A 21,926-nucleotide genomic window follows, 5' to 3' on the forward strand; every position below is an offset into this window, starting at 1 on the left:
TATGAATAATATATTAATGACTAATTTTTCTATATAATAGCTATGGTTATTTTTTAATCGTTAATTAGCAAATAACGGTTTTTTATGAAGGATTCCCGTTATAAATATTTCATAATAATATCGAGTAAAGTGTACAGTTGTTGTCACCTTAAGAATTCAGTTTTGCCAGTTATTAGCACCTAACCTGCTTCATTATGAACCGAATTGCGAATGATCAAATAAATAATATGATAAGACAAAGATTGGTGGCAAAACAGTACCAGTGTAGCCGTATAATTAAAAGAAAATTTCCCTAAAGTTTAAAATATTAAAACATTAGCTATACGAAAAACAAAATTTCTGGGTGCCATTAACTATAGCAGTGCCAACAACAGTACACTTTACCATGGTTTTATGAACATTTCAGACTTCTGATTCTATAAGGACACAATATAATAATATATTTTATTATACTGCCGAATTAACAGAGTATAAATAATCTCGAACCATGTTACTGAAATTGAATTCGATAATATGTTTCGCCGAACCCGATGTCAAAAAATATTACCAATTCAATGTTGGTAGAATTTTCACTCATAGTTTTTACCATTAATATATCAAAGTTTAATATTTTTTCATTTTTTTTTTCTTACAGAAATTATGGAGTTTGTGTGACAGCCAAAACGTAAGTGAAATAAACTATTATATTATATTATAAGTAGGTGCGCAAGTGTATTGGAAAATTACGATTTATTATTGAAACGTCGGTCAATAACAATTTAATAATATACCAATTATAATGGTGTTGTACCTATATTGGTTGCTGGACGCGGTATAACGACTAAAGTGGTTTATACGGGTTTAATTTTATCAACCCATTATGAAAGTTTATTAATTTGTTTTTCGCCAATAACAGTACAACGCGATGAAATGTTGTATAATATACAAATATGAATGGTGGAATAAAATTTGTGGGTATACAGGCGTACTGCAGCTTTCACCAGTCATACAGTTGACCATAAACCATAAAGTTAGGGTCACGTTGTAACTTATAAAACAGTGATACATCATGATTTACGAGAATTGTATTTTGTTCTGCTTCAATTAAAAACTAGCGCACTATGTTTACCAGGCCAACCGCCGCCGTTCGTTCATATATATTATTATTTTGTGTAAAACTAAAATGTCGAAATATCTTCAAATATTAACGGAATGGCGATCATTGGACGTTTTACTAGGTATATACGCGGTTCATAAAAATAGGTGGAAAATATATTGAAGTTACCTTTTTTTTTTTTTTATTTTTTTTTATTATTAAAAGAATAATTACAATCTATACAAACATTTTATACAATAAGTAATTTTTTTGATGGAGAATAGCGTTGATATAACGGAGAAAGAAGGCACTCAGTAGTACCACCCGACCATTGAAGTTACCTACAACGAATATAATATATAATATTATTGTATCTCATTATATTATATAACACGCGGTCTAGGTAGTTATAATGATATAGTATATTGTGTTTGACGAAGTTTCTTAATTATAAAATTTATTTTTTATTTTGTTTTTTACGAGGGACGAAAAAATAAAATATTTGATTTTGACCACGTTGCGTAACACGAGTGTTTGTGTGTGCATTTCTAGTTTTTTTTTTTTTCTTGAACATTCGAGACGATAATCGAATTTCGTTGAGCCGTATAACACAATATTGACAGACAACTTCATTACTGAAACCTTTTTTTTTCTTTCTGTTTGCTGAAAGACCAACTGCCATTGGTACGTTGCTGAAATCGTTTATGTAAGATAAATACAATATGTATAGGCGAATTGCCCAGTGAAATCGATCCCTTGCATTATGAATAATATATCACTTTATTATTTCCAAATCAATCAAACCCGCGATTTGTCCGTAATGGTCAACATCAAATGATATTATGTAGGTACCTAACCTATATACAGTGCACGGTGTTCAATTATTACAGCGATAGTTGTGTTGAGATATGTCGTCAATAATGCGGGAACTCCGTGATTTATTATAATTACAACATGATAATATCATGTGTCCAAATATTATTGCAAACATGTAATTTATAGTTTGAGATGGAAAAAAATGTGCATAAGATGATTTTTTTAAGCACGCTCATCCCCATTTTTCACTTCAATAATACGTCATATTTTATTCAAATTCTGATTTTAGAATTTTTTAATAGGTAGGTAAACATAAAGACCTATTTTCAAATTCCTGATATTTTGTGCACCACTTAAAGAGTGTTCTATGTCCATAGTAAACTTCTATTTTTCACATGAGACCGGGGGTTCTCTTTTTACTAAAAACTGTTTAGCAGATGATTTTCTTGACGATTTTGATGTATCCAAATCGATATCCTAACGAGTAGTTTCTGAGTTATTAAAATAATTATACTATAATGATAATAATCCTTAAAAATGATTTCATAAAAATATAAACAGTATTATGTAATATTAGACGTAGACATGTAGTATATTATTATACTTGGACTCTTTTTTGCAAACTATTTATATTAATAGATCAATAGTAATTATAAATTACTAATATTTTCAAATTATCTAAGTCCCCATATCAATTATCTAGACATCTTATTATCGTTAGTACCTATAATACAAAATTATATAACTCGAAAACTACTAGTTCAAATTTTGATTTAAATGCATGAAAATTCGCAAAAAAAATATGTGTTGAATAATTATAATTGTGAAAAAGGCGGGTTCCTATTTTAAAAACAGAAGTTTCTATTGTCATGGAATCATCCTTAAGAGGCACAAAAATTCTCAAGTACTCAAAAATATGGTCTTCAAGTGTATTAAAAAATTTCAAATCCGAATTTGAATAAATGAATAATTTAAACATAAAAATAGGGCGAGCGTACTCGAAAAAATCACCTTGTATAAGCCCTGACCAATAATATTGATGTAAAATAGGAAGTAATTAAAATACCAACTGCGTTGAGCGAGATTATTGCGCTGCGTGCGAGTGTACCGAACACCTTTAAAATTGCTATTCAAATACCGAAGCGGAAGAGGACGAATAAATAAGGTTCAACGATTGAGCGCTTTCGATTTAGACGATTTACGTGCAATTTTCGAGAAAACGTTTGAAAATTAGTAATAACTAAAAGCGGCTTTATATATTATTTATACTTTGGAAGATATCAATGAGAGCCGAAGTTATGATATTTTGCTTTTTAAATTACCTCCATAATTACATCGTTAACCGTAAATAGAATTAGGAAAAACGTAATTCAGATAACTGGAAAGCACAGCGTTTATAATATTCATAAAGCGAACCGCATGCATATTTAATCGTCAACGGCCAAAACCTGGTTATAAAGTTTTAAACCATGTTACAATTTCCAAAGTACGATAATAATATTATACTCAAAAGGAAATTAAAAAATATATATATTTAAAAAACAGTTGAAAAGCGTATGCATATTATACGCATGCGAAATACGTGATATTCCAACGAAGGCAGTACTCGATCTAACGTGATAAATAATATAATCTTCAACATGGATGTAAATACAAAACGAAGTGTAAATGTAAACTTAAAAACTTATCTATAGGTAAAAAAATTTGTTGTAAAATACAATATTCGTTTGATATTACATTGCGTTGATGTGGTTTTCATTAATATTTTAAATCCTGTACGACAATTTTGCATTTTAATATAATTATTATTTTAATTTTTCGTGTCCTACATTTGAAATTGCTCCCTAATTGCTGTTTGGTAGTTTTTTATTTCTAATTCAATGTTTATGTTATATAATTGAACTAAAAAAACACAAATGTAATTGTTCGACGTGTTACTAAATCTTTGAACTCAAATTTAGAATTGCATAATCTAATTTTGACGTTTAGCGAGATATTTTCGGTTCAGCTGTGACTTGTTTAGCCTGTTCACATAATTATTTTTCAATTAAAACAATAGCTTATGTATTTAAACGTCTTATGAATCAATTAAAAATTGTACAGGTAATACCTATACTATATAATTATCGACATTGAGCATTGGAATTTATAACAATACTATATTGTTTAAAGTAAAATTAAAAAAAAATAATAAACTTAAAGTTAAATTAAGAATGTAAACTCTAAATTTTAAAAATGTTCACAACTGTTCAACAATCCTCGTTTTGATTTTTATAGAACATGATTCATAACAATATAAAAAAGCCACACCTTTTTTTGATAGTGATGTATAGTCGTATTAAAGAGTTTGTTATTTTTTTTTTTTTATTATGTGAAGGGTGAGAATCTCAGTAAAACAATAAAATCCTTGAGCTTCTTTCATTCACCGAGAGAGTAAGCAGGAGAGGTATATGCTGGAGGGGAAAAGGAGGCTCGTAAATTTTGCAAGATAAGAGATTGGTTCTCAGCCAGGTGACTGTGTTCGTTGTTTTTTTTTTTTTTTGCTTCACTTAGAACCCTTGGGACCTACAGCCAACTCGTTCACGTACCCTGGCGTCAAAATTAATTATTTGTTAACCCACACACACACATATACTCATATATATATATATATATATATTATATACCACTTGCACTATAATGGGATCCCCACCGTCGAAACTTTAATCTGGTTAAGTTTTACCGTCACGAAATTAATTGCTACTGCTGATCGATTTACCATGCCCTGTAAAATTGTGTGTAATTTCATCTGAACAACATCAACGATTAAACCCTTCAATTTTCAATTCTAATCATATGTCACCCGGTGCGGAAGTATAATGCGTATGTACGCGAATCGATGTAAATAATACAAGTCATTCGAGTGCATTAAATATTAACCTACACTTGAAAATCAACGGTTTTAAATTTTAGGTTTTGAGTAAATTGGCACACTCATGGTGGTTTTACGCGATGATGACATTTTTAGTAATTTTTTTCTGCAAAACATTTTTTGGTCAGAAAATGTGCCCAAGATGTTCCAAATAACGCTTAACCTATCAATTAGAAAATCAATTATAGTTTGTGCCAATATTATATACTTGGCAAAAGTATTTTTTTTGGAATTTTCTCAATAGTTACAATATAGTTTCTACGGGTAAAAAAAAACACAAGACCATTTTATGCTAAAAAAATTTAACCAAGTGCGATTCAAGTCAGAATCCTCTTTCAAATACAATGATTTAATTTCACAACACAGATGTAACCTGTAGGTACAATAGTGTAATCGCATTTGAACAACATCAACGATAAAACCCTTAAGTTTTCAATTCTAATCATATACCTTCCGGTATGCAAGCATATAGGTACACGATTTGATTTGATTTAAATGTCAATTCATTCGAGTGCGATAAAAAATAACGCCTACATTAAAATCAACAGTTTTAAATTGTAGGTTTCGAGTAAATCGACATGCTTCCATCTATGGCTTTACGATGATTTTTTTTAGACGTTTTTTACTACAAATCATATTTGTTTGGGAAAAATTCTCTAGAAGTTCCAAATAACGCTTAACCTATCGATTGAAAGTCAATTCTAGTTTGTACCTATTCTTAGGAAAGGTCCTTTTTACAATTTTCCTCAATAGTTACATGTTTCTCTCAGTGAAAAAATACTAGGGACTGTTTTGTGCTAAAAAAAATTAAACAAGTGTGGTTTAAATCGGAATCCTCTTTCAAAAGCAATGATTTAACATCACAACACAAATGTAACACACTCGTCCCAGTGATCCACCCAACTACTAAAATATCATATTTTTTTCAAATATGTAAATGGAAAATACATACACTCTGACAATAAACTGAAAAAAATGTCATTATTCAAAAATATAACGTTTTAAATCTATTCGAAAATGGACAGCATTACTACTTATACGACCACAGTATAATATATATGCCTAATGCTATACGTTTCCTTTGAGCTCATACATTAAAATTCAAAATAATTATTCCCCTTTTGTTTGTGTGAATGCTCCGTTATTATTAACGATAACGTATAAAATATGTAGGGAAATACACTATTTATGTACACATTTTATTTCAAAAATATTAAATTAAAGCATAACAGGCAAAATAAAACTACATCCACCGTCAACATTTTAGAGAATCGACACAATAAAATATCTTTATAAATAATTATTTATATAATTAATACAATATGTATCTAATTAAAAAGGGCTTTTAATTATTTTCGAGATACATTTGCCTGCAGACCCGCATTATTATTCTCAGATATATTAAGAAAATATAGTCACACAATTTAATTTAACAGCATTTTATTAAAACATATCTTAAAAAAAATACCCCTTTACTTTTAAATGGAAAATTCAGTATTCATAAGTTTTATAGTTTATGACAATTATAAAGAGTAACAATGTAAATGAAAAAGTTAATTTTTATTTAATTATGATTGAATAATTCGTGATGTTTAATAAAAATTTAAATTAATGTCATCAAAAGTTAGATTAATTTTATGATTTTTAGAACTATATACTATGTATATGCATTGAGTTGGTATCAAAAAATATTTAATGTTGATGAGTTATACTTGTTGGAAAATCGAATTAAATTTACCAGTTAATTACCTAGTAGAATAATTAAAACTTTAATTATATAACTTTCTTATTAGTTTATAAAATTCTAACATTATAATAAATTTATAAGGTACGTGTTGGAAATGAACAGCAACATATATGGTTTATAAAATTATTATCAAAACTTCAACATGGATAATTTGTGGTCGAGAATATTATAAAAACTCCACTATAGTTTTATGTATGTTATGAGTTATTGTAAAATATGTATATATTATTTACATTTCCGCCATTGTTATAACTTATTTATTACTAATCACAAATGAATGCTGCATTTTAAAATATGTATAGCTAATACTGCATAATATGATTACTAATTATTTATTATAAGCACATTTTAATTTTCATTTTAAAAATTATTACTTACATATTGATGGATGTATTGCACTTTTTGTAAGTGATTTACATTTTTATATACCTACTTAAACTTATTAAATACTTTTGTAATTCCCTTTTTTTGACAAAGCCATAATAATACCAGCCTGGTCATATGGAAATCAATTACCCATAGGGTTCAGCTGAATTTTCAATTTTAAAGTCTTAGCACTCCAAACACGTTTTAGTTCATATTTTTTCGTTAAATTACCTCCGCTCTGTGGTATACAAGAAACAATGGTCTCCATAACAACCTAAAAAATCAAATACTTAATCAGCTAGAAAAAAATCACTCATGCCGCTCATTTCACCAAAGTGTTCGAAATCTCCAAAATCCACTTATTAAATTGTTTTCCAAATAACTGTTTCCAAAAGTCGTAAATGTCTTACGACCAATAAAAAATACTGACTCAGGTGTTTTCTAATTAACCTGTCAGGTGGCACTACTGGGTGCTTACCCATCAATCGTAAATTATTTGTCACCAAAATTCCTTATTGTATAATAATATAGTCTTTTATAGATTGTAATTTCTTTTTAAAATACCCTTGTTTAGCATTTTTTGATAGTCCTCGTAATAAATTTAATAAAAAAATTCTATTTTATTTTTAGAAGTACCTCTAAAATGAAACGAGTTGCGTGTGTTTTCTTTTGTGTGGTTATGTAATCCCGTACCTTGGTACTTATAAAAGGTGAAACATGACGTGTTTATTTTGAAAAGTAACTTATATCGACATAGGTAACAAAAGATATTGGTGTGTTTAAAAAACCGATATTTCCAATATTAAATATTATTAAAATATCTTATTAAAATTATTAATTTATTTGCCTTAAAATATACGGCTTGATGTTTTTATCAAATAATTTTTGAGAATAACTATTTACCTTCTTAGTAGGTAATTAAACGCTGTAAACGAAAACATAGTTAACATTTGCAGTTTTAAACGAATTGTAATCCAACATATTTCATAAATATAATAATTATTATAATTTACAACCTATTAATCAATAATAATATTATGTACTGAACCTTCTTTAAAATTATGTGTTTGTAGTCTGAACTATTGTTTAATTTTTAATTTCGTTTAAGTGTACAAAAACTTTTACTTGAAGATTATTATAATACGCCCTAATGAGGTCGATACAATCTGCTAATGCACTCAAGACACGATATCTGAACATTGCAATCTTATTTCTTTTAGAGTGAAAAATAAATAATATGTACTACTAAAAATAAATATAATTAATACGAAAAAAAAATCTATACCTAGTTCAAAGTAGTTTATATTTTAATGTACATATAATATTACTTCACATGACGCCGTGATATTTAGTGAGGTTATTAGTGAGTAGAGGTACACACTACTTAAGTTAACGTTTTAAATTTAACGAATGAGATCTACATTATTATGTAAATAATATTTTATTTTAAAGTATCTGTAAATATTTGGCCACAATATTAAAATTAATCGTTTTACGGCGCGGCGTTTACTGTTTGTTATCTACACAGCTGTGTTACATTTCTTGATCAAACATTAACATATTATATACATTATAATAATATGTAACAATGTTAAAAGGGCAATTGTACACCTTGAAGCGCTGTAAGATGTTCGGTATCTTTTGTGCGCATGCTCCACAATAATAATATAGCGTAACAGTATAATATTATTATCTTGCCATTGTCTTGCATTCCTAACATTGAAAATATAATATTAAAAATCATAATCATTTTTTGTTCGTTTATTTATTGCAGCGTTAGGAAATATAATTATCGCAATGGCTTTGGCTATGCAGGCCGATATACACTGCCATCATTGTCATGCTATAGATGGCCGATATACACTGCCATCATTGTCATGCTATAGATTCGAGAATCAAAAATATTATACCGTATAATATACGACTTCAAAAAATGCTTTAGTCTTGCATCATAAATATTCTGCTCGTTAAATATTCTCTTTAAAACACGGAAATCATCGGTTCTCTTTCCAGGACTAGTCGGTTGGCGAACTTAAGAAATCCTTATGCTAATGACTGCTGGTACTTTGAGTTTCGGTGGGTTTTTGTACTTATCAAAAAGTTTTAATTAAACGCGGAGTGGCTAATGCGGAGGCAAGTGGCCGAGACCAAGAGTTTTTGGGAATGAACCGAATACCCTTCTGTTTCACGAAACCCTCAAGGGGCCAATAAAAAGAACCAACTAATTTAAGTGTTACCATTCTCCTCCTTCGTGGCAATCAGCTTGTTCGTTTCCATTTTTTTTTATTTGACACTTGTTTCCGGTGTAAACATCACCCCTGACTACACTCTAAAGCATTTAACTCTAGTTCGTTTCACATAAAATATTCAAATAAAATCGATTTTTTAAAACAAAACTTGCTATTTTATACCTACGGATGTTTATATTATTATTCAGTACAAAGACAAAACCAATCATATAATTTATTTGTTTTGTAAATATTTAATATTAATAAAATTATACTATTTAATTCAGACCAATTGGAATTTCTCATGTATAGCCCAGTCGATTTAATAATTTATATTTATATGATTATAATATGCAATTATAAACAATTATTATCATATTGATGTCATCACTCATCATTGGGCACGTTATGCCTTATATTTTTCTAGCATTAATGGCTATTCTTCTTTATTCAATTAAAAATAACTATTTTTATTATTAAATATTTAAAACCTACCAACTATGTGTTCTTGTTTATTTTAATTATTATATATTGTTCATTTGTACGTATATACAAATGAAATAGTAGATTTCAGCAGTAGGTATAATTAGGTTGCATTTTAATTTTTAAGAATATCCACGCAAAGCTACTTTCCACAACTTTTTCAATAACATTTAATTAGCTATAAAAGTAAAAATAAAGTTACTTTAAAACTAAATGAAAGAGGATGAATACTGGTTTTCCATCATTAATATTAACAACGAAGAATAATTTTATAATAAAATATTCTGTTCACTATTGGCGTAAATTCTGTTTATTTTTTTTTTAAATTAAGACTAATGATTTGCTAAATAATTATATCTCACCATTAAATCGAATCTATTTGTATAATTAAACACGTATTCTAGTGTTTTATAACTACATTTTTCTCTAAAGGTACGTTTCATTTCCGGGAATATTAATAAAGTATTTGCAAAATAAAAGGTCAAAATAAATATAACGCTATTTTAGAATTTAATTAATGCAAAATAGTTACAACCATTATTGATAGAAATAATACATGCAAACAATAATATACTACCTACTCAATATTACAAAATAATAATAATTTTGATGTGCTGTTTAATAAACAAATTTAAAACTAATAATAAAATAATCCACCAGTCCAGAATAAACTGGATGATTATTTTTAACAGCAAACACGTCGTATTATCGGGAAAGTTAACAGAGTTTTTTAATGAAAAAATTACATAGCCTGAAGTTATTATAAAACGACATTTTTGAAAAATAATAATATTATTATTAGGTTTTTACCTTTCTGAATTAGAACATATTTATTTATTTTGAATATTATCATACTCCTAACGAAATATATTTCTGAGTGCATCACACATATTATATAGAACTTTAAACAAGTCGCGCATGAATCAATCATTATTATAACATAATACCTAAGTAGGTAATAAAGTATTAAAATCAACGAGACAAAGGACACGCAGGAGAACCCCGAAAAACGTCATCTGTTCAATCGCATCGATATTTCAAAAATACTTGTTATGTAATAATATTATTGTAATATACATAAGTACGATGGATATACTACGGTTAACTCGACTAAAATACGTGTCATACGAAGTTTAAAATAAGACCAAAAGCTTTAGACGAAATAATCAATCGATGCCACCACCGATGCACCACAATAATGTTGTAGTATACTATATGCATTGTACCTATATATATATGTATATTATACACATTGTTATCGACTCGATACTACCTATATAGTACATATATATAGACGGAGGCGGTTCGATTGAAGACGTTTTCGTTATTTCCGACCGCCATAACGCGTTTCCTGCGTATACCGTACACCTAATTAAAACGTTATCGGAAGAGTATCCTGTGACGTGGCGATATCAGCACAAAATCACCGTGGTGATCGCCCCTCGAGTGTCACCGTGCCACTGACGGCGTGCCCTGTGAAGTGGCCGATTCCATGACAAAAGCAACCCCTTCGCGACAATACCGCCGTGGTTTAATCGGGTCAACGGTTACCGGGTCAGGAAACCCTCTGCGAAAATCTCGACCACTTTACTGTTTATACTGCAGCTGCAGTGCGTGTCGCGCGAAACTCTGATTAATTTGATATCTGCCCTCGAACGTCATATTATATTAATTTTGACTGTCGCGCCCCTGTTAATAATTATTGTTACCACCTATACCTATATGATACGCTAAGACAACACAGGTATACCGTTATGGTCACGTCTGCGTTTTCTATCCGTGCTGATCTTTATAATATAGCAATTGTAATTTTATACAACTAATGTTTTCATATTTTTACTGTATACCTACCTAAACTCTGCAGTCAAGAACGGCGTAGTTATATAATATAGTATATTATCAATTAATATATGCATACATGTTCGAGTCTTAATAATCAACACGATATTCCATTATTTGATATATTTTTGTTTTCGTCGATCAACATTTTTTTTATAGATTTTATTACTTTAATACCAACCGAACAATATCAACAGTAAAAACAAAATACATGCCATGTGTGTGCCTGTATTAATCATAATATTTGTTTACCGCCCTGTGCTACAAAACTGTGATCAATTTGATGACTGCTCTCGAACGTCATATCATATTAATTTCGATCGTCGCGCCTTAGATAATTGTTACCTATAATACGCTAAAATAATATAGGTACGTCCTTACATTAAATATGTACTGATACGACGCCATTTTCTATCCACGCACATCTATAATAATAGTGATTTTATAGTTTATACACATTTTTCATATTTTTACTGAATTCAGTTTGTGAAGAACAGCGTTTAGAGTTATGTAATATAATACATTATATCTTAATATTAGACAAGTCTTACTAACGCACGGCATTCTGTTTTTTTGTTTTCGTAACCATTTCTAACATACATCGATCATTATTTATTTTCTTTATATAGGTTGTATAATTTTAATACCAGTTGAGCAGTATTAATATAGTAAACAAAATACACAATGTTATATTGTTATGTACTTATGTGTTTACATTAATTATAATATTTTTATACCACAATACCGCTTTATACCGCTATAGTTTAATCGGGTCAACGGACATCAGGTCAGGAAACCCTCAGCGAAAGTGTCCCTAGTTTACTGTTTATACTGCTGCTGTGTGTTACGAAACTCTGATTAATTTGATAACTATACTCTCAAATTTCATATTATATTAATTTTGACTGTCGCCTTTTGTAATTGTCGCGCTAAAATAACATAGGTTATAATATTATGTAGTTATACCTACCTATTATGGTAACGACATTTTCTATCCACGCAGACCTATGATAATTATTGCTATGATATGCACTTTGTGAAGGACATCATAGTTACACACTTATAAATTATAAAATATACCTACTACTCGAGTCTTAACGATTAACACAATATTCCGTTATTTTATATTTTTTGCTATCGTAATCATTTAAAAAAAAAAAAATTAATCGATGAATAATTTTTTTATAGATTTTATAATATTTTAATACCAAGCTGAACTTAATTAAGCTGAATAGTATCAAAATACATAATAGTATTATGTGTGTGTAATAATATTATATTATTATGTTTGTTTGGTGGTGAAAAAAAATAATAGCTTAACGATTAAATAAATGCTTAATGGTGGTATTCATTGCATTTATATTTTATATTTTATTTTTAATTCACGTTCAAGGTATTTAATTAATATTTGAATGAATGAACATGCGAATTTTTAGTTTATTTTATTACAACAAAATGGTATTCGTGTATAATACTTAAACAATCAAATTCAACTGTATTGTATCTGAAACCTATGGAAATAATCATCAACATTTGTTTGGTAAAGTCTCGACGTTTTGAGACATATTAATATATTTTAAACGTATCTCGATAGACATAATAACTATATATACACACAATTAATGTTGTGTAAAAAGAATAGTAAAGGAGTATAAAAAAAATATGTTAGGTACACTGTTGTGCTATGACGTCGTTAGAATGTCCACCGGGTAGCATAATAATATATCTGATAAAGTTTACTATTGCCGAAACAGTCGAACTTACAAGACAATGTTTTTTTTTTCGAACAATTATCTTCAGATGTTATTTTTTTTCCCTATTTCTTCCCTCCCCCTTGTTATTATTATATACGGCCATGATTTATGAGTGCAAAAACTTCTGTCACGGAGTTCGGAACTGGACATCCGGGCAGCCGACTGTAAACTCCAACTTACCAAAAGTGGAGTGGGTGAATGGAAGGATATTCCGGCCGTTAAACGCTGAACGGTCATTTTTCACGCCGAGACAAAATTTTTTCGAGTATTTGCGTCTCAAACACACCGTAAAATTACATGAAAGTGGATACGATGGATGTGGAATTGATATTGGATAAAATACGGCACTAACAAAAAATAGCTGTAATAAAAAAAAAATTTAAAAGAACCTGATTACATTGACAAAAATAAGTAGGCAGGGGAAATAGCTGGTGAATAGATAGCTGGTGTATACAACATACAATTAGAATCATATAAATAAATACTAACACAAAATGCACGATTAAAAACGATTGTTTATTATTTTATTGAACTTAATATATTCTTATATTAATTAATTTTGAATAATTTAACAATATACTTATATGATTAAATAATATAACGAATAATATGAATGGGCAGTAACGATAACGGATAAACACAAAACCAAAGTCATTTTTTTGGGGGACTAAGAACTTCAGTTGTTGTGTTATAGGATTATAAAACAATACATTAGCAAACGGATGTGTAAAAAACATGTCAACATATTATTATGCGTGTGCTATTTCCACTCCACGCTGGTTTGATAAAATATTGTTAAGTAATTGTCAATATTTTCTTATTTTATTTATTTCTTATTCATAAAGCCTTAAGTAAAATTTAATTAAAAAACATAATTCGGTATGAAAAGTGTATAAAAATATACCAGAAATGTATATATTATATATAAAAAAACGAGTCTCTCTAACGACATAAACTAAATAGCCTTATAGAACCACTCGCTGGAAATTCGAAACTAATTTTAGTCCCAGCACGATGTTTCCCGTTGATAATCATTTAGTTATTTTCCAGCAGAAGCTCTTATCAGTCTAATGAATTATAACATAACATTTTCTTTTTTTTTTTATTGAGTACCGACCTTTTGGGAATTAACTTGGATCCGGGCGAACCTGAGTATCCTTGGTTGGCAGATGACGTTTATAGTATAATATAAAGTAGGGCTGGCGGTATTTATTCAGTAAACCACGAAACTGGATTAATCGAAAAACCGGTGTACCGAAACTTGGATGATATTGAAAATTGAACATAATATTGATGCCTACGTAAAATAATCGAAAATCGAAGAACACCTAGGCAGGTACTGCAAAATGATCGAAAATAAAAAAGGTTAAATAAACATTTATTTTGTTACGCCCAATACTCATCTGAGATGGGAATTGCTATGCCATTTGATACGACACGAAACTCGTGACGCAAACTATGACGTGTGATTCGTATATCATTTTTGAATCAACTTAAGTCGTATTTATCAACAATATCAAAGTGCTGCGAAGTATCAAGTATCGAAAGGCGTATTGAAAAATCAATAACTCGAAATTCCGTTTTATGAATACCGCCAGCCCTACATACTGTAAATATTATAGAACCCCCGTAGCGCATTACCAAATTCGACCGTATACACTTGCGTGTTCAAAAGAAACGAAAATAGTATCACTTTTCACTCTAAAAACTCTCTTCTGGCGGTCTATTACCTCTCTGGGGAGGTTCACTATATTACATTACAGAAGGCGCATATTGTCTACGGTCGTAGGCACAAATAATAAACTGCTGTATGTACTTGCAGTAACGACTATAACGTTTAAAAAACAATATAATTTAGTAGATTGGTCGCTAGACGAGTGGTATTTATTCTCTGAGGGGAGGATAATATTATCTAATGTAGACTTCAAAAATAATTATAATTGAATCAAAAAATATTAAAAACACGTAGCTAGGTATAAAAACAATTATTGTTTGATTTTTTTCAAAAATAATTTCCATATAAACGCGCAATTGGAACAAAATAATAGTTATGATCAGATTTTAGGACGAATAGTTATTATACATAATATATTTCATAATAATAATAATATGTTATATCGAATTGTATTGTTTTCGGCTGAAAAATACGGCGCTGCTATAAAAATATATAATATAATAATAGTATTTTATATTGTGTTGTCGTTGTCGAATCACATGTATAAATATAATAGTGCTCAACGTCGAGGTGCCGTAACAGTATTTTTTCCACAACGATTTCGAGACCAAAGGATAAAGCGATAATATAAGAACCATAGTCTTTTATTCTTTTTATTTCATTTTTTATCCATTTTTTTTTGCCGTTACGATATTTACCTCTCAGATTATAAAGAATAACGCTTATGATCGTAAGCGGTATCGATGGCAACAATGAGTAAAAATATTATAACGAGACACAATATTATATACATAACTTTAATCGGTAAGGATCGACCTTTTAGGTTATGTCCACAACGATATAAGTTGAACAGTCGACAGTCAGTTTTATCATTTATTATACACTGTCACATGTGCCGAGTAAAATACGTTTATTGGATTTTCATTCATACGACTTTAACCGTTACGGCGTAACGTCTACTATTATTTGGCGTAACTATCATTCTAAGAAAACGGGCTTATTATTTTTATTTTTTAATAACCGTCAAATATATTTTATTAACGCTTGAAATATCAGATACACAAGTACAGATTATTGTTTATAATCATAATGTTGTGTGGAAATGTCAAATGGAATTATACATAATAATATTACATCGGTTGTACCTTAGCCGGATAATGGTATCTCTGATTTTGTTCGTTAGTAACAACCATTTTGTTCATTTGCTGGTACTATCTCTTTTTCTTTAATTATTTTTTAACCATTAAAGTTTCATGATATTGTTTTGATAAATCAATAACGGTTCTAAGACATTATAATATTATTTTGTATGGATGCATAACGTGACACGACTATATTTTACTGTACGCAACAGAAGATGTGCAATCTACGGAGCACACCTCCGTTCACCTGATTCGATACAGGTTGGACGTGTAGTTAAATAACAATACTATTGTGCAGTCTAAAATTTTAAATAACGTAAATAATAATAATTATTATTATGTAATAATATTCAATACTACATTGTTTGTAACGCGGCGCTCTAGATAGGCAAACTAGCTACGCCTGCGTTCAACTACTTCCAAAAAATATTGGAAAAAAAAACCTGAGGTATACACCTGAGTTATAGCGGGGCGCAGGATCGGTTCCGGCCCTCACCGCTCTCGCCTGCACCGTGGCGTTACACGCCGGCTGACTATACCGTGGTCGCGGTACACGGCCGGTGCGGTAAGCGCGCGTCGCGAAATACCGTGCGTGGATCCCGACCGGAGGAAACGCGTATAGCGACGACCGCAACGTGCGCGTGGACCGCAAAACACGGCGGCGGCGGCGGGGCGGGAGAAAACGTGATCGACGATGACGACGGGGGGGGGGACGGGGGGGGACGGGGGGGACACGGGGGGGGGGGGGGGGGTCGCGCCGCTGTGGCCTTGGGCGACGGGAGACACTGTGCGCACGCGATCATTATTAACGGCGGGCACAATGGTCGTCGCGCGTACAATGTGTGTGAATATAATTTTGACCGATTTTTCGCGGCGGTCGGGCGATCATAATAATACACACAATATATTATTATTATTATACATATTATAATATTATAATGTACAATACGAATCCGACGACGATAAATAATAATAATACGCGCGATGGGTCGTCGCCCGTGCCGCCACTAATCACGATGGAAACCGGTGGGGGGGAGGGTGGCGACGGGGTCCGGCTGCGAGCCGCACGCCGAGCCTGCGGAGGGTTCGTCGCGCACGCACGCGCGAGATCGAAATACGAAAATATACATATAGTACGCGTCGTATTATTATATTATTATTGTTGTGTACAAAGTATTATTCGTATATAATATGCGTATCCGTATACGTATATCATGTTCGTACACTGATGTATACATGGCGGGTCGAGGAAATAGGGACGAACGGGTTTTTCACGACGCGGGGCGGGGATGTCTGGAAGATCATTCGATCAGGTAATGCCGTTTAGTCGTCACCGCGTGGAGCGGAGAGACTGACGAAGTCTCGCTTCGGTGCGTTCACTCTCGGGACTTTTTGGACCCCGAATTGCTTCGAACAGGGTGGGGACAGCTGCTCGACGATATTTTTAAAACTAGAAATGGCACTTACCGGGATTTGTATAAAAACAAAAATGATCGTACGTCTAAAATATCCTGAGTTATTAGGTCCATCTGTTTCACGTATTCCTCCCCCGTGACCCACCCTGTACGTATATACTATATATATATATATATATATTATGCGTATACGACACGTTTATTTACACACATGCGACGACGACGACTATACGACGCGTATATAGTGTTGCCGCCACCGCGGACGGGCCGTGGTTCGTGGTTGGTTGGGGGGGGGGGGAGAGGAGTGGGGGTGATAAAAGGGTTTGCAGCGTGCGGAAGAGCCGTTGACGAGTAGGACGTCGGCGAGAGAGCGTTTGATTGAATGGATCGAGCGGGGCCGACGAATAAATCTCGCGTCACCCCTTGCCGGAACGTCGGTAATCGGTGGTGGGTGTCGGTGGCGGGTGTGTGTATATGGTTTAGCGCGGCGCGGCTGCAGGTATTTATAGGGTCGGGTGTGCCCGAGAATCGGAATAATATTCCATACATCATGCGGCGTTGCATATATATTTATTATAAATTTATATACACACCCACGAGGTCGGGCGTGGGTTGGTGGAAGACAGAACGACACCTTGTCCCCCACCCCCGCCGTCACCACCGCGCAACCGTCGGCACCCCGCCGACACCACCCCTACAACTACCCCCATCGCGCCCGCACATCCCGTCCACCGACCCGCGGGAATCGTCCTCGCCGCCTCGCGCGCATATATCCCGCTGACCCCGAAAAACGGAAACAGAAATCCCATCGGGCCACGGTGTATATATATATATAAATATATTATACAATATACATAATAATATATATATATGGGTATAATATGTACATGGGGGCAAACGTATTCAACGACAACGAGCCGAAAATCATTGTTCCGGAATAACTATAAATCCCCGCGACCTTGTACGCCGCAACCGCAAACGTCACGGCATTGTAATCGTATTTTGTCCCGATGCGCTCGCGCCTGTGTGTGTGCTTAAACATTATTTTATTTATTATTATTATACGTTTTTTTTTTCATCAGTCTCGAAAAAAATATGTCGATAAACCCTATATAACGCCAAAGCCCATCACTTCACTTCATCGCATTGTTATTATACGCCTTTTCACGAACACCGTAGTCGTATGCGTAGCCGTCTCTCACCCGCCCACCGCTTACAATATTATTATTTCCGCATTCGAGACGTCACTTTATACGTATATTATAATATTATAATACTTTGTGAAAAACGTCACTCAAAAAACAAGTTATATTGTTATTAGTTATGGCTGAAAAAGTATTTATCGACATATCCACTGAATTTTATAATATTATAGTCGTGTTTAAAATAATAATAATAACTAATCGTAACAATATGTTAACTATAACTTTAATATTTAAGACTTTCTTATTCATCAAACCAAAATCTTAAACGCACATACATGTATGTAATAAATAAAACATCACTTTTGTTGGTCGTCACCTCGTTACATACATTACGTCTATTACAAAATTATGTAATCTATGCTAAACAATATACCTATCCTAGATAATAAATTGGTTATCTTTTATAAATTGTTTTTATTCAAAGTAAACACTTAACCACTGTTTGTTGGTATACTTCTGTAATATTTCAGAATAATTTAGACGATACAGTATTAAATATAGAATTATAAATTTTATAATTTGGCCATTAGTACCTACCACCACCTGAAGAAAAGAAAAGATTTTTTTCATAGCATTTTTCTCGCACGAAATATATATATGTTAAGAATAGTTTTAAATATGAATGTTTTGAACAAGGTGAACTATTATAATATACGTATACGGAAATATGCTTTAGAAAGTGTGTTTAACAATTTTCATTAATATTAAATTGAGAATATTGCTATTTAAATTTAATACCCTCAAAATTGACTCAGTTAAGTGACATTTGGAATTATGGACTTTCTTGGCTTATAATGTAAACTATATTTTACAAAATAACGTACCGTGTAACCTTAATATAATATTATAATGTTATAAGAATATTGCAGTGACTTAACACTAATAAATTGTTAAGATTGATAATAATAACAATGTGTATTGTTAAATATGAGCATGGCGTTATTTCCGTTTTCTAAATATTTATAATTAATGAAATACATCGTAGGTTATAATTATTTATGACGAACAAAATATGTGAGTTAGGTACCTATGTATATTATAAAAGTGTAATTTTTAACAATAAATGAAAAATATTTGTTCGACTTTATATTTTAATATTATTTGTATAGAATACATATAAAAGTATTGTTTTTTATTTCGATTTGTTATACTAAACACTAATCTAATATTATCATAATGGTATACTCCCAAAAATTATAATTACAATCATTAATGTTCTGTAATATTATCAGTTGTTGTGTTTTTTTATGTGTAGGTACCTACTTAAAATACAATAATTAAAATAATATTGAGGCGATTAGAATTTAGAGAATCATTTTGCTAAACCACAGCTAACAACAATAATTAAAAATAATATTTGTTAATATAATATTCAATGTGTCTAGAAAGTTTATTAGTCCTTCATTTGTAGTAGGGATTGCATATTAAAACAAAATGATAATAATACATAGGTACGCAACGATTAAAGGCAAATTTAACTTAGTTTACGATTGATTTAATGTAAATTGTTAATTTCGCATTATTGCTAATTGAAGTGTTACATTTAATCGTTACATATTATTGTGTAGGTAAATTGTCATAAACGGTTTGCCAATAATTACAAATTTAGTATTTCCGGCCTTTATGGACACGATTGTATAAACATAGTCATTAGTACGAGAGTAAAAATAATGATATTTTCAGTTGATTAATATTATATTATTTTGTAATTCTAATTTTTTAGAATCTGAGCGGAGTGATGAGTTTATTAACTTTACAATGATGTGTTTTGATTTTTTCCATATGCATCTACGGTTCAAAGTAGACAAAAATGCTTCGATCATCAACATCAATATATTTTCTAATAGGAGTGGGAATCTATAGTCTGTACTTTTGGCAGGTAAAAATCAAAAATTGTCAGTACTTTTTAAATTATTGAGAAAAAGAACAAAAAATTAGTGAAAAGCCCGATTTTTTACGCAAAACTTGTTTACGATAAAATCGATATTCTTGTTTTGTCGTAATTCAAAAATTAATAACTTTAGATAGGTAGGTACTTGACATTTTCACAAAATGTTTACATCAATATTTCCCATATTTTGACACTTTTTGGATAATGATAGACGTTTATGACATTTTCGATATTTTCTATTTTTTTCCCTATAAATACCGATAAAAATATTTTTGCTCGTTAAATTTGCTCGCGGTTAATTTGCCTCATAATGTGTCGTGATAGCTATTTAATAATAATAAATATTTATAGGCACAATTTTTTTTTTATTAGCAATTAAAGTTCATTAAAATCAAGATAGTTTTACAATATAAATTGTAAATTATTATAATTATTTAATTTTTATTAATACAGCTAGAACATTTAATACAAGCTTCTACAAGTAATCAATACTAGAACCATAAAATCTAAAAACATATAAACATTTTTTTATAGACATTTAAAATATATATTTGGAAGAAATAAAATATTTAAACAAAGAATAGCGATTTCATTTATTTTGTTGTAATTTTTAAAAATAAAAATAATCTCTAAAGTTAATAATACAATATGATAGAAATTTATACTATTGTAATAATTCATTAAATATTAATAATACAATAATTGCAATGTTTTCGTCAAAAATTACTTATCTACTATACCGCAGAGCGGTCATCACTTACTTATCCCTTTTTTTTTATTTAAATTTTAACAAAAACACGTGTGTACAATATACATTATACAAATAAGTTCAAACTAACAAAAAAAAAAACATTTCCAATATTTTTAACACCAGCAGAATAGGTAGAATATTTAGTTAACTATTAACTGTAAGAAAGTTTTAATTGCTAGGACACTACCGCAATGTATCTTGGGAGGTGTACCAAACAGGAGCACAATACCGGAAGGAAAATTAGTTTCAACGAATTAACTTGGTTGTACTATATTATTTTGTTTGTTATACAACACGACCGTAATGTGTTTTTCAGATTATTTTCAATTAAAGTGTGTTTATAATGTGTTTTGAATAATTTTTGATTCGCCATTACGATATTATTTCAAATCCATGTTAAAATACGAATGAATGGTATAAGATGTTAAATTATCAATACTAGTACTTATAATCAATGATAATATCAATAAAACCGTGTTGATTCCTATTTACATTTAAAAACTATAATAACCACATATTTTTTTTTTTTATAAAACTTTAATTCTAATTATCTTTTAGACTGTATAATTTATGATGGTAGCATTATTATATAATATATTACACTTGTAGTAGTAAATTAAAATTTAAT

At 30.6% G+C, this 21,926-nt stretch overlaps 1 protein-coding gene across 5 annotated transcripts in view; it reads left to right on the plus strand.

Annotated features, from left to right (window-relative positions):
* LOC132944689 (uncharacterized) overlaps nt 1-21,926 on the plus strand; it is a 382,446-nt gene that overhangs the window by 211,557 nt on the left and 148,963 nt on the right. For all 5 annotated transcript variants that reach the window (XM_061014161.1, XM_061014160.1, XM_061014163.1 and 2 more), the window contains one exon: nt 635-664. Coding sequence is in view for 1 of the 5 variants with exons in the window: in XM_061014158.1 (XP_060870141.1) it covers nt 635-664 (30 nt within the window). In the remaining 4 variants the exon portion in view is untranslated. The remainder of the gene's footprint in view (nt 1-634; nt 665-21,926) is intronic.

Source organism: Metopolophium dirhodum, chromosome 5 (assembly GCF_019925205.1).
Source record: "Metopolophium dirhodum isolate CAU chromosome 5, ASM1992520v1, whole genome shotgun sequence".
NCBI classification, from domain to species: Eukaryota; Metazoa; Arthropoda; class Insecta; order Hemiptera; family Aphididae; genus Metopolophium; species Metopolophium dirhodum.